Below are 14,948 nucleotides of genomic sequence, written 5' to 3'. Positions count from 1 at the left end.
AGCTAGCTCTGTACACATCAGTACATGGAAATAGGGTCAGGCTCAGCCAAATGGAGACAATTGTTCTCTTTCAAGGAGAGCCACCCAGGTGGTCCTCCATAAGCATTTGAGTTCATTAATTTTCAATTTAATATGTAAGCACCCATAATGTCAGCTACTTGGTAAGATGAGGCAGGATGATTATAATTTTGAGGCCAATCTGGGCAAGTTAGGGAGAACTTTTATTTATTTATTTTTCTCAGTCTAGACCTTTATTTCTCTATGAAAAGAGGAAGAAGGGAATAAAGTAAAAACAGCACAATTGACCCAAAAAAATCACTTGGGAGAGAGGAAGGTAGCTAGCAGAAGGGTGAGGAGTCCCCATCATAGTAGCAGGAACCAGTGACCTGGGACACTCACATTTCTTCCCCCCATGGGCCGGGCAGGTGCAGCCCTGTTCCTCCAGGGCCACTGCCCCTTGGACCCTGTGCTTCCCCATTCCCTTGGGAGGCAGACACTGAGCAGTCTTCTCAGGCTGGGTAGAGAAAGAACCATGCTGAGGGGAGGAGCCCAGGGTCTGACCATTCACAGAGAATGGCCATCCATGGCCCCACTGCCTCCCTGAGGGAGCTACTGGGTGGTGCTGGAGGGTGGACGTCAGGGCTGATATTGACTTCTCATTCAGCTTCAGACAAGAGAAAGAACAGTCAGAGACTCTTAGGCAAAGTACTTGATGTCCACATCCTGGTCCTGGGTCACCTTCTCCAGGATGGGCTTGACTTCACTCTGGAGGGTGCTGTTGTCCAAGATGGGACCTATCTTCTGTAAGGACTTGGCGACATTGAAGTGGATGTTAGCCACTGGGTCCCCAGCCATAAGCAGGACTGTGGGCAGCATATGCTTGGTGGTAATATCCTGCCCACAGACTTCTGACAGCACATTAATGCAGAAGAGTGTAGTCATGTGGTGCAGATAGTTGGGGGTCTCTAGACGTGGCTAACACCTTGCAGATGATCGTGGCATGGGCCCACTCCTTCCCAAACTTTTCCACCAACTTCTTCAGGTTGCAGGTGGCTGCCTCATGGGTGGCATAGACATGATCCACTAGCCAGGCCATGCACAATGAGTTGAGTTTCTCATCAAAGAATTCCAGTCCCAGCTGCCCAGTCAGCAAGGGCATGTGCTCAATGATGGCCAGCCATACCCGCCACTTGGCATCCCAGCACAGTGGCAGGGAGCAGGGACTGAGAGAGCTGCCAGATGCCGATCACCTCATTCACACAGTCCGGTTGGTGATGATGTTCAGTTGCACCTCAGGGCACCCATCCTTCCTGAGCCAGGAAGAGGGGCAGCAGGCGCTCAATGCTGTTATCTTTACCCAAGATGGGTGAGAGGCCCATGACAACTGAGGCCAGGACAGACTTGACATGCTGGTTGGCATATGACCTTGATCTTTGATGCAGGGCAAGATCTGGGGCATGATCACATTCTCCCGCCAGTCCGCTGAGAGATTTGTACAGAACTCCTTGACCTTGTGAGGGGCTGCAGCCCTCACCTCAGGCTCCCAGTCCTTCATCAGGTTCTGGAAGGCAGGGACCAGATCTGTTTTACTGATCTCAGGCTGCACCACTTTCTGGAGCGCTATGAACTTACCAGCCACTGTGTAGAAGATGCCGGGATTTGTCCTTGAATGCCTGGCAGAGTGAGCATAACCAGGGCCTCCAGGTCCTCCTGAGGCAGCAGCAGGGCTATGTTAATGCATGCCTCCACTGCCAGCAGCTGCAGAGTCCTGCTCATTGTAGACCATGTTGGAGAACACAGGGATGATCTCATTCTGTTTTTTTTTTTTTTTTTTTTTTTATAATCAGGGGAAAGTGCGAAGGCAGTTCCCCACTACCACAAATTATGCAGTCAAGTTTCCCACATTTGGGGAAATACCAGGGGTCAGCATATCCGGAGTGCAATGGATAAACCTTGCCCAGGGAAGACCACCTTCATGATCATGATGATCCCCTGCCAGGTAAGTACGATCTCACTCCTAATGTTGTCCACTCCAGCACCTTGGCAAACTCCCCCACCTTGGAGGCTGTGGCCTGCCGCACTATGGGGGTGTCTTCTGAGCACAGGTTCTGAAAGTACTGTCGGAGCCCTGCCTTCATAGCACTGGACACGCGGGGGATAGCACACGCAGAAGAGGCCTCAGGCCGAGGTGCAGAAGGTGAACCAGTTGCCGCCCGCCAGTCATTTTAGAAGTGGCACGAAGTGGGTCTCCAGGTCAAGGGTAAGTGCTCATGAGAGATGGCCTGCAAGTACTCCAGGGCCTTGTCCCGCACCACTGTCTCCTCCATTGTGACTCCAGGGGTGGCAGTGGGCATTGCATGTACTCTGGCCCTCCCACCAGAGTGGTGCAGGTTCCCAGCTGTTCCACCAGTGCCAAGAGTACCTCATCGTCATCGTAGATGGCTGTCTGTCAGGAAGGGCAGGAGCTCACTTTGGGTCCTTTCAGCCCCTAGGGCCAAGGCAGGGGTGGACAGCTTCTTGATGCTACTGAGCACAGATGAACATCCTCATTGCAGAGTTCATCTATGAGCACCACAATGGATTACAGTCATTGCTGTTGGTGGCCGCCATCTGGGCTCCATCGTGTTCCTGTCAGACTGTGGCTAGCACTGCGCTGAAGCTGAGGGAGAATTTGTTGATGGACAGATCTAGGCATAGATCTACAGACCAATGTTATATGTCTAGATAGAGATAGATGATAGATACAGCTGAGCTATAACTCTGCACTCTGTTCAATCCCTAGTACTAATTTGTACTTGAAATGTAGTTTCTGCATTTTGTACTGATTTCCAACATAAGGGTTTTCTAAGATGAACTTTGTGTTTGACAACTCCTGTCTGGCCCCATCTCATTGGTTCTTTCACATGTGTATGTGCCAGGTCCTGCTCCAGGTGCTTGGGTTACACTAAACAAAGTGGATCAAGTCGGGCCTCCTGGACTGGTGCTGTGTTGTCACTTCTTGGAAAAGTCCTGTGTGTAAGGAGAACATATATATACTCTTCATGTGCTGGGTCCTTGTGCTGCATGACCATTAAGTCAAAAAGATTGTTCTGTTTCTTCTGCAGGTCATCTCTTTCCATACTAACTTTTTCTCTGATTACTTTATCAATGCCTTAGAGGATACTAAAACTTCTTCCTGTGTCAATCTGTTTCTCCTGCTTCTAATTGTTGCCCTAGGTTACACATCATTTGGAAAGAGAAGACTAATGCTCAAATTAAGAAACATGCCCTGTTTCCCAAAGTTTATGAACAACGAAGCCAGGTTTCCAGTCGGTCTTCTTTACCCTGACACTTTACTCGGGCCTCCTTTGTTTTGCTGACATCACCCAATAACAACACGTCAGTCTCTTTCCATCCTTTGGGAAATGATTCTTCCCAGACTTTCCCCAAATCACCAGGGTTTCCTGATCCCTGGTTAGGAACATACGTCCTTTTGGCTGGCCATCATGTCCTGGGCTCCACATTGCCAGCACGAAGCCACGGAAGACCTGGCCTAGGGACCAGGAGGCAAGCATATGTATCTGCTGTAAGGCCCTCCTAGGCATTTGCTGAGAGGTGCTACAGGGTGTATTTCTGCATTGCTGTTTGTCAAGAACAGTTTTCTCCTCCCTGTGATATTAATATCACCTGAAGTGATTCTATTTCTTTATTATTTCTTCTCTACAGCAAGAATATAGAGGCTTTAAGTCTTAAAAATAATTATATTGCCATCTGGAACTCACCAATTGTAGTACAAAGTATGATTTATTTCAAATCTCATTAAGCAATATGACTTGCCAGGAACTGTGCTGGGGCACTGTAGATGCACAATGAAGCAAGACATCCTTTCACGGGTAACAGTGCAGTATAAGAGGAAAAAGTCAGGTGCTAAAGGTGTGTAATGCAGAGTGAGGGGGTGTGGCCCACAGCTGGAGGTGGCTTCCCAAGGAAGTGACATTTGCGTGGCTACTGATCAAGTAAAGTGTGTTCCAAGAAAAACATCAGCAAGCGGCGGGGCTTGATTCTCCATACACATTAATTTGTCAGTGTGATTCTTAATTTTCTTTCTGCTGCTATATTTGGATTCCTCATGGACACCCTAATCAAGACTTGTAAGTACATTGTGCCTATACTGTCACACCACCTCGTGCTTCACGATAAGGGCAGAGCTATAACCGAATGGAGTCTGTTCTTCATGAATCTGCTCAATAGGACTCCATGAAAAAAAAAAAAAAGACTCCATGATGAGTAAAACTAATACAAACATTAATGGTCCATCACAAGTAATAACAGAATGTGTTCTGGGAGGCACCTGCTCACAGAACCTCCCCTTGGGCAGAGACAGGAAAAGGAGGCAAGGTGGGTGGGTTCAGGGCAGGCGCTCAGGGCCTACAATCACTTGTAATTCTAACAAAAATTAGACTTACCTTTCTGGGGTGGGAATATTTTACATTCATCCATTCATTCATTTTGCAAATTGAGCCCAGGGTCTTCACAATGTACAACAACTCCCAGGGTTCTTCCTAAGTCACCAAACTACCCAGGTTGGGCTTGAACTTGCAGTCCTACGGTATCAGCCACCCAGAGTGCCATTACAGCTGTGTACACCACACCTAGAGGTTTCAGTATAGTTTGAAGCTCTCCAAGTGGGCAGAGACAAGGATGGCCATAGGGGTGTTTGTCAGAAAAAGCCAAGTTCATCACCAATGTCACAGACTGGAATGTGATGTAAGTCACACTCTCTAGGAAGAGGATTTTCCTGCATGAAAGACTCTGTATTTGATGTTTGGTCAGGAAGCTGACACCAGGAGTGAAGACCAGCAGGGCCTAGCTGGACAGCAAGACTCAGTCACCAGGTCAAAGCCAGGTCTCAGGAGCTGACCTGCAGGTACCTTTTAAAACCAACTGCTGTGACATGATGCCACATCTACTCAGAAATGGTCATTTCTTACACTTGTTTCTATTTTCCTAACAAATGGATAAAGATTTCAGCTGTCATAACAATCAGCGTAAGTAAAAGAACCTAATTTTATTAAATGAAGTTGTCTCCCCAAGGTATTAAATTTACATACAATGAAAGAAAATCTGCACTCAGGTGCTTAAAAATCAGTGAAATGATTATTAGACTATATTTAAGAGAGCATGCCTTCGAAAACAGAATACCAGATATCCCTGTCATTTACTTGAAAGTCACTTTGACAATATTGTGTATAAAGTAATTAGAGCTTTGGGTTAGAGATAATGGAGCATAAGAAACATTTGCTTTGAAAGGGAAGTCAGTATCAATGCTATCCTAATCTCTACACAATAAAAGAAAATCCTATCTCTTAATTACACTATAATGACTCAAAATCTTTAGAGAAAACCCTTCAACTCTTACATTCACTTGGACTCCTTCAAATTTTCTCCCGTGAAATAATGCAAAAAAGTACTTGCAAGACTTTCATGTATCATGATATCCTTTTCAACTTGGGATGTGAAAATGCATTTGTCATAAGGAATAAAGGAGAAAGGGAAGGTAGGAGAGTAGGCAGCTGCCTGTGCCCCCGAGTCTTGGCTGCTCCCTACTAGGGGGGGACATTGGAAGATGGCTGTGGTCAAAACAAAAGAGTGCAAAATAAACTTTTAAATCCCTACACATTACTGGATTTATCTGTTTACTCCTAGACAAATTAAAATTACAAGTGAAATTTCTATTTCACAGGATATTTTCCTGTGTGAACTAAAAGGTCCAGTTGCTAACTTTCAAATATTTAAATGACCCATGACTTGCATCCCTATTCTAGTTAACAATTATGTTTTCTTTGTGCTTTGCAAGACCCCTTGAAGCATGTACCTCAAAAGGACCACGGAAAATCAGCTGTAGATATAGGGAAAGTCTTAATGGTGCCACTGTGCATATTCTGTCAGGAATGCATGTCTCCTGCAGGGTCCGCTGGTTGGGCCTATGAACCTGTTGGTCTCAAGGGTGATAACAGGGTAATAATGTGAATTTTAGGGTCCCTCTTTAAGACCAACCAAATCTGAGACTTCTAGGGTACGGACAGTGATCTGTGAACTCTCCAGGTGATCCTGATGCCCACTAACCTTGGGAATCTTTCCATTAGAACACCTCATGCCTCAGAAATCAAAATCAAGGTGCCACAGTGTAAGGAAGTCAGTCATATGGAAATGAGCAAAGGAAACTGCCTTTCTTTCAAACACCAAACAATGTAAAATCATGGAGCTACAATTTAGGTTATATTGAGACACCTAACTGAAATGCATGTGAAAGTTGCTTTCAGCAATTCTGGAATTATCCCTAATATATACATCCCTTGTGGAAATGATAACATGTGACTTTTGCTGTAAATATATGAGGCCAGCGAGTCCGGCAGGACCCAGTGAGATCAGCAGATAAAGGATCAAAGTGCAAGGTGTGCATACACTAATGGCAAGGGAAACCAGCCTCAGGGAAGTGGAGGCAAGGAAGACAAGCCTAACTGGAGGGCAAAGGACAAAGTCCTGGCAAGGGGAAACTGCTGTTCCACAGGTCCTGCTGTCCCTTTCATGCCAAAACGCTATTCCATACTATAAACTTTGAGAAATGTGGCTACTTCCTTGCCATTTCCCCCTTGGGAATCCCCAACTATTGAGAGCTCTTCTTCCCTCTCATAAACCACACCTGGCCTTTCCCCCACTGCTGTCTGCTGGGCTTCACTCTTCACTGCCTGCAGGACAAGCCAAAGAGAAACCTGGTCAGCCTCAGTCATTGTTCCTATCCTTGACTCACACCTGGCCACACTGCACGATGACAGATTTAGTTTGGTGGAAATGAAAAGAACAGGAAAGAAAAACACTTTCGACATGTTTTCATGATCTTTTTTATTTAGCATGTAGTCCATGTAGACAAGTGGCATAAAATTCATAAAAATACCATACTCCTGTGCAGTCTCCCCTTAACAGCACTGGCTTGGTTCAATGGCACTCTCTCCGCTGGGTGTTTGGAGAGGCTTGGCTTTTTGTGGAACCACTGCCCCAGCTTGGCTTTTCTTATACATCATAGCAACAACTATTTCCATCACTTCCTTTACTGTCTTCACACTAAAACAAAAATATTTTTAAATCCTAAAAATATGCAAAATACTGAGCTTTAATACTGCTTTACCCAGAATGCACTGCGACTCCATGTCTGTAATCAGCAGCAGGGAAGAGCCCACAGCCTCTGCCCGAATGACTCCCAGGAACAGAAGCATCATTTGCTGGGGTTGGGGGGGGGGGGCTGACATGAAACAATACTGTTACAAAAGGATTCTTCTGAAAAACTAATTTAGGCTACTTTTAATGTTTCCCACCCAGGACATGACTGTGACGGTATCTGAATGGGGTATCTGAATGGTCCTTCCATGTGAACTTGCTAGAAAAAGGAATTGTTACAGGGTGCAAAGATAGAGAGTAACTTTAGAAGTCTGAATGACTGAAACGTAATTGCTGGATGTACACAATTCGGGTAGGAACCACTGCTGACAGCCCAAGAGTCCTCCTTTGTTCCCACCCCTGTGGGGCTCTTTCTCCACAGTCTCAAATACTCTCTCCTCATTTTTCCAAGTTGTGACATCATCGCTCAGATGTGGTCCTTAACTCACACATCCCCAGCTACGTCCCTGTTTTCCAAGACATGCAAAACCCTAAGAAATAAAAGTTGTCAAGCATTGAGCAAAAGAGACCAAGAATAAGTCCCCAGTCACCTATGCTGACCCCCAGCAAGGAGGCCACCAGGACTCCAGGACCAGGCAAGGACACTCACTTCTTGGCTTCTGTGCTGTCTGTGGCCACCTGCTGCCGGCCAGCTAGTGCCCCTAAACCAGGCTGTCCCCAGGTTCTATGGCTTACACAGAGCAGCTCTTCCGTGGTTCCCATGAGGAGCCCAGAGACAATCCCCAAGGAGCCAAGTGCCGAGGACAAGCCACAGGGAGGGGAAGCTGCCTGTGGGTAATACACAGAACACGGGGATTAAATGCATACTCAGCCATGGTCAAGGTTTGCTTAGAATTAAAGCCCCCAAACCATTTCTCAAAATGAGGATGATTCAGTGTTTTGAACAATCTCATTTCACGCAAATTAGCTTCTAAGAAATAAAAGTTTATACAAGGAATTCAAAGCACATTTGAAGATTTTTTAAAATAAAAAGTAGGAAGAATGATGAAAAAGACTAAATGCATTCAATCCTCACATTACAATGATGATTTTTAGAAGCAAAAATTACAGGACTTAAAGCTTGAAAGCAAAACAGAAAAACTACTCATTCATCATTATTTACTTTTTTGACAGAAAGTTAGTCATATTTTATTTTATCTTAATAATAAAAGAAAAAGTACCAGATACTACAGTCCACTGCACATTATATATCCTTAAATATACATTAGCTTCTATATTGACACATTTGGGGTTCTTCAAAATAATCTTTCTTTAACCTACAATTAAATATGAAAAATTTTTAAACTGGTCTAAAGGTATTAAAATATAAACATCTGAATAATACTAAAAATGAGGAGAATACACAGTTACCTTTTTTTAAAACCAAGAACAAGTACTTGATATGCAACCTGATGAGAAAACAACATTTACCTGACAAAAACTAGGTCTGGGAGAGACAATAATGCCAGGGGTTGGATGTTAAAGGAATTTGGTCCTCGCCACTGGATCTAAGAGCCTAGGAAAATAGCCAGGAAACGCTTCAATCACAAGAGCAAGAGAACAAAAAAAAAAACAGAGGGAGACACCACACAACAACAACCACACCCACCCGTGCACCACAGTGCTGGTGCTGAGTGGGTGGGTAACCGACCAGATTCAGGAGCAGGAGGTGGGGGGCAAAGCAAGGGGCACCGGTGCAACATGAAGCCAAATCAGCCCAGCACCTTTTAGGATGGACATTCTCCCACCATCTCTGTCAATTACCCAGCACACAGTTTTACACAAGTCACTTTGCTCACTTCAGCACACATATGTAAGTCAAATGTAGGCATATACTTCTTTGCATAGCAAGTTTCCAGGAGTGCCCTGAAACAGTAATCTATCAGTAAGCACACAAGTCATTGTTACAACCAGAATAATGCTCAAACTCATCAAATGTCCTCCAATTTTATTGCTGCCTATACAAATTTTGGGATTTGAATTAAAAACAAAACATGACTTGTTAGCAAAACATTAAGACCACGGTTGATGCAAACCGGCTGTCAGCAGCAATTCACATTGTCATCACTCTTATAACCTCTAGGACTTTGTAAACACTGTTCTGGAATACAGTAGTGAAGTGAGGCTTGGACTCCTTCACCAAGAGGTTACACAGGGGTGTCTTTCCAGCATTGGTGGGATCTTCCACATCCCAAATTTCAGGCATACTGCAGCCAGGCCTAGAAAAGGAATCAACACACATTACACAACCGCAGATACAAAAATCACAATTTATTTATTTATTTATTTATTTATTTATTTATTTATTCTTATGTATTTGGTATAGGATCCTCAGGGTCTACAGGGTCTCACTATGTAGATCGGACTCATAGTGATCCCCCTCTTTGCAGCCTCCCAAGCACTCAGATTACAGGTGCGTGCCACCACGCCCAGTCTCAATCACTGTCTCGGTGCACCTCGCAGGCAGGGCCGGCACAGCAGGCCAGGGATTTAACTCTGGCTGCTGTGCTCTGCCTAAGCAGGCACTTTAGTCTGCTCAGCTATCTGGCAGGCCCCAAAGACCACAATTAAGATTTCAAACTTTACTTCACTGTTTTCCTACTTAAATTAGCTTTTAAAAAAACATACACATTATGTGTTTACTTATGTTTTTGTAGGCTGCTGCAACTTCTCTTTAGGACAAGGTGGGTGCAGCAGGTGAAGGACCACAGTGAAGGAACCACACTTGCAGAATGCATGGGTTAGGTGCTGGAATATAAGAGGCTTTGAACAAATTCTGCTTTAAGTATTTGTCAAGTTACATGCTGGGTAATTATATCCACTCAGCCTTAGTTTCCATATTTGTGAAATGTAGAATCACCCAAGTGTCTCAGTCACTTTTCTGTTGCTGGGACAAAATACTAACGCAACTAAAGGAAGAAAGCTTTATTTTGACTGATACTTGCAGTTGATTGTCTTCCAGCTCCAAGGAAGATGGCATGGAAGAGGGGCAAAGCAGGGAAAAGCTGTGTGGCTCCTGGCAGCCAGGGAGCAAGAGGAAGGAAGGAGTCAGGAGGGGATAAAGCCTTCCAGGCCATGACCCCGTGACCAGTCTTTTCCAAGAGACCCAGTGCCTAACAGGAAGTCCAGCTATACGCCCCTGTGATCCAATCACCTTCCCAAACCTCCAGCTCTGAGTGCACACAGCTTTTGATGTACATCTAGAGTAAAACTGTAACATTCCACTCCAGCCCAAAAAAGGCTCAAGCTCATCTCATCATGCCAAACACAGTCCATCTCTAAAAGCCTCCAAAATCTTAACAGATTCAGTACTGCTGAAAAGTCCACATTCAAAGTCTAAAACTTAATGAGAAGTCCTACCTACAAGCCCTAGTAAAAATCAAAAAGAAAGCTAAACATTTTCAACATACAATGGCACAGGGTAAACACTCCTACTCAAAAAAAGGAGTAATGGGGGATAGGAAAGGATGGACCAAAGCAAGACCAAAGCCCAGCAAGGTGAACATTAAATCCTGCATCTCTGAGACCAGCACTTGGGCAAGCTGTGGCAAGATGCAAGCCCCAAGGTGCGTGAGTGGCCCTGCCCCTATGGCCGGCTAGCTACAGTCCACATGGCCTCCCTCTGGGGCTGGCTGTGCTCACTGTGCAGCATTCTTCAGCAGCTGATCCATTTGTAAGACAGTGGATGCACCTTGAGACCACAACGCTAACTAAAATAAATCATACACCAGAAGCTGAGGTATTGCATTGCTTGTCTTATATGAGAAATCCAGAGTAAAACTAGAGTAAGATAAAAGACAACGGGAAGTAGAGAGATAAGCTGTTCTTAAATAGAGCCCTTGTATTACGGCTGTAGAATGTCCTGGTGGCTGAGCTGTGAACTGAATCTTAAGAAACTGATTTCCTGTGTGGCCCTTCTCTAGTAGGGTACCCTAGGCTTCTCTTTTTGAAGCAAATTCTTAAACACTGAACCTTTGAAATATGGGGTTGTTATGATTTGGTTCTAGGTGTCCCCCCCCAAAGCCTCATGCAGTCTTGGGGCAGCTACTGGAGTTTGTGATTGATTATTGTGAGTGTGGATGCTGCACCTGCACTGAGGCAGGTAATTTGCATTACAATGTAAGGGGGAAGAAAAGTTGTCTAGCTGCTTGAGCTGCTGCTACCCTTTCCCTTGTGCTCTTGCTCTTTGTCACCATGAAAGGTTGCTCTCTGCCACATGCTGCTCTGCCTTGGAGCCAGCCAAGTATGGACTGAAACCTCCAATATCTGTGAGCTAAATAAACCTTTCCTTCCTTCATTTTGGGTGTCAGGTATTTGTCCCAGCAATAAGAGAAGAGTAACTGAGAAGGGGGTTTTGCTGGTTCCCAGGATGTCCTCAAGGCATCCTTCCTATTGTACTGATGTAAAGTATCTGATTTCTTTTTAATTTTTTTTAGCAACCAAGCTCTCCTCAGCCAAACTTTACAGGAGTTTCCCTGTGGGAAAACTAAAAACTTCTTAAAAGCACTCAACTATGTCCTTTCCTCCTAATTCTCAACATACAGCTAGCTAAAAGCCCCAACAGCACCCAAGCCACACGCTAAACATTGGGCTGCTCTGAAATTTCCTCCACCAGATTAGTCTGCCACCCTTGTTTTCATTCTCCTCCACTAGGGCTCAGAACATGAGCAGAGTATAGACCCATACTTTGCCATGGAATAGCACAATCTCAAGTCCAATAGCCAATGGAGTTCTTGCTCACAGCTGAAACCTTCTGAGCCTGGTCTTTACCATGTGCCTTTTATTTTTTTTAATTTTGGCAGAACCGGGGATTGAACTCAGGCCCTTGTGCTTGCCAGGGAAACACTTATTCTACTGAGCCATCTCCCCAGCCCCACCATGTACCTTTTAATCTAGTCCCCTGAGCTCCAAATAGAATCTCCCATCAATCTTGGCTTACAGGAGCCTAAAACTTCTCTGCCTGGCATCTCCAAACCTTTCTGAACTCTTTATCCTGCAAACCAATTCCAAAGGCTTCTATACCACATGGTCAAGTAGTCACAGTGATGACCCCACTTCTCTGTCTAAGACAAATATTGGTCTTATTCTCTGGGACACTCTTCTAGGCCATGACCCAGGGACCCACCTCCTCTGACCGGACTCTACCTTCTAAGAGTAAGCCATCTAGACTAGCCTCAGGATTCAGTTATCTTCCAAAAGCTCTGATTATGAACTTATAAGGAGTTGAGGATATCTAGATTTAAGCCACAACACCAGACATACATTTGTTGAATTAAGATAGGTACCTAGTCCTATGCTCAGCATATAAAAAAGATATACTGATTTTTAAAATTATAATTAGTATGCATACTTAATTTATAGAGAAGATACACTAATTTTCTGCATAATTAAATCTTAAAAGCAATATATTTTTCTAAAGACTGATATAAGTGAAATTGGTACCCAGTGTTATCCGCCTAAATAGATTCTCCAAAATAACTGTGACATTTCATTTAAATCAGGAACAGTTTTATAGATATAACTGGTAGAGTCTGACAAAGTTCATAGCTTTACAGATATAACTCAGAGTTTGACAAAGTTTGTACTTTCCTATTTTTGAGAAATCTTATGAAACAGAAAAAGTACATGAAGAAATATAGAGAATTGATAACTGCTATCTTTTGTCATGGGTCTTCATTTTTCTTTTAAAATTAAATGAAAAGAAAATCATCTCCAACAAGTACCTTTATCTCCAATGTCAGTTCTCCAAATTAACTTCTACAAATAACGGCATGTATCCCATCCATGCTTGCCACGCACATAAACCCAGACAAGCTTTCTGTTTCTCCTTCTCTCCCTTCCTTGTCCCTCTCCCTATCCTTTCCCTTTCTCAGACTCCTCCTGCCTCCTGGAGTTGTTTTTACAAAACCAGGACTATTCTAGGTCTCTCAACAATCACATGTGGTAATTTTCTGTTATGAGCACATAAAGGCCACAGTACTCTCCTCAGACTTTGTCCTCATCAGACTCCCTGTGTGCATCTCCTGCGTAGGGCTCCAGTGCACATCTATTGCAAGTCCTCACCAATATTAACTCCACTGACCTTGAATTCAAAGGATAAGGATAGGGGCTGGGGAGATGGCTCAGTGGAATAAGTGCTTCCCTGGCAAGTGCAAGAGCCTGAGTTCAATCCCCCGTTTCACACACAAAAAAAAAAGGAATTCAAAGGATAACATGGCTGGGCTCCAGTTTCCACCTTCTAATTTTCTCTTGCAGGTTAAGGCCAGCAGGATAGCGAGTGAGACATAGGGGCTGAAAACTGCCCTGACTTCCCTAACTTCAACCCCTCTTTGGAAAAAGAGAAGGCAAAGAGCTGTCTTTGTGCTGTCTACTGTGCACAATGTCCTCTCATCCTTATCCGAGCTCCTGAAGGTCCATGGGCAGCCAAATACATCTTTAATAACAGTAATGCATGCTGTGTCTCACATACTCAGCAGTCTGATATGAGGCCAGCCTGGGCAATATCGGGGTGAGAGCCCCATCTCACATAAAAGTTAGTGTAAATAGGAATCATTTTCTCCTAAATACATTTTTTTAAAAATTTAGGTCAACTCTATTATTGTAATTAATGAGAGAAAACAAAGAACTGAGAATAAAATAGCTACCTAAATACTTTACCACATTAGCATCAGCTGCATTTTGGAGCTTGTATCTGTACACAAGTGTGGACTTCTTGAGCCATAGCCCTGAGCCTCACAGACCCAGCACTCCCAGTGTGCCAGGCAGGTGCAGATGAAGCACGAGGTGCAATGAGAGGAGGTGAATGGCATGTGATCGGATGCGAGGAGCCTCTGCCCAGTGCTGTGGGCCCAACCAGCCTGCCAGGTTTCATGTCCACACAGCTGCCAGCTGTCTGGGACTGGTATAACTGAGGATGAGAGGAGGCCACAGCAACGAACCCCCAACTGGGATAAAAAGCTGTCAGGAAACTCAGCTGTTGTAGGCAGCTGCTGAAGCTGGAAACAGGTCACACAGGTGGGGGCTGAGGCAAAGCCAGTCAGAGAACAAAGCCTGAATGAGCACAGCATTTTGCCTTCATACCCTTATGTGCCGCTGAAATCCATAGTAGGCAAGGGGAACTAAGCATGGACGCACTCTCCTGAAGTCACGGTTTAGCTAAAGAGCACTGAAGAGTTTTAAAATAATGTTCTATAAAATATCCTCAATTTCTGGTGAAACTGCTTGTGTGCTGGCCTCCTCCTGCCATGGAGGGCTCATCTTTTAATAACAGGCTGCCCTTGGTGACTGGTGAGATAGCTCAGCAGTCTAAAGTGCCTGCTTAGGCAAGCTTAGGCAAGCACAGGGACTGCGGTTCAACCCCTGGCACCACATGCTGCCCCAGCCCCTCCTGAGCCAGCAACAGAAAAAAAAAAAACAAACAAAACAGGCTGCTGTCCTCTGCCATCTGGTTCTTTTGTGACACAGTCAACTTCAGAATTCACAGGGGCCGTGTTCCATCCTCCTGACATCTGTCAGTCCCCTGGTGATTGAACTTCTCCATGGAAACAGAAAGTCTCTTAAAGTATAAGCCCAAGAGAATGCAGGTCATGGTAAAGTCATTCAAAATTTTCCCACTCAAATAAGCAGTGAAACAGTAAGAAAGGACACTGTCATTCTAGCCTGCTGCTGGGGGCCTCATCTACCCACAGGACCCATGTGATGCCCAACAGGCCCTGGATGACAGGCCAACTCCCACAGCCTTGTGACGTGCCAGG

The 14,948-nt window shown here is 44.7% G+C and overlaps 1 protein-coding gene, 1 non-coding gene and 1 pseudogene across 2 annotated transcripts in view; all 3 read right to left on the bottom strand.

Annotated features, from left to right (window-relative positions):
- Positions 1-666: 666 nt before the first annotated feature.
- On the bottom strand, positions 667-2,581 carry LOC101590883 (annotated as a pseudogene).
- LOC111818171 lies at positions 1,845-2,007 on the bottom strand. The gene has a single exon (XR_002822227.1). It is a non-coding gene; the product is annotated as a U1 spliceosomal RNA (small nuclear RNA).
- A 6,574-nt stretch (positions 2,582-9,155) lies between the features above and the next one.
- Positions 9,156-14,948, bottom strand: part of LOC101590493 (dpy-19 like C-mannosyltransferase 1) — a 104,244-nt gene continuing 98,451 nt past the window's right edge. Inside the window, exon 23 of the mRNA XM_023721293.1 lies at positions 9,156-9,413. Coding sequence (XP_023577061.1) covers positions 9,248-9,413 — 166 coding nt within the window. The 3' untranslated portion in view covers positions 9,156-9,247. The remainder of the gene's footprint in view (positions 9,414-14,948) is intronic.

This window comes from Octodon degus, unplaced genomic scaffold (assembly GCF_000260255.1).
Source record: "Octodon degus isolate 3935 unplaced genomic scaffold, OctDeg1.0 scaffold00081, whole genome shotgun sequence".
NCBI classification, from domain to species: domain Eukaryota; kingdom Metazoa; phylum Chordata; class Mammalia; order Rodentia; family Octodontidae; genus Octodon; species Octodon degus.
Note: the sequence above shows the minus strand (reverse complement) of the source record. Positions and strands in the feature narration are given on the sequence as shown.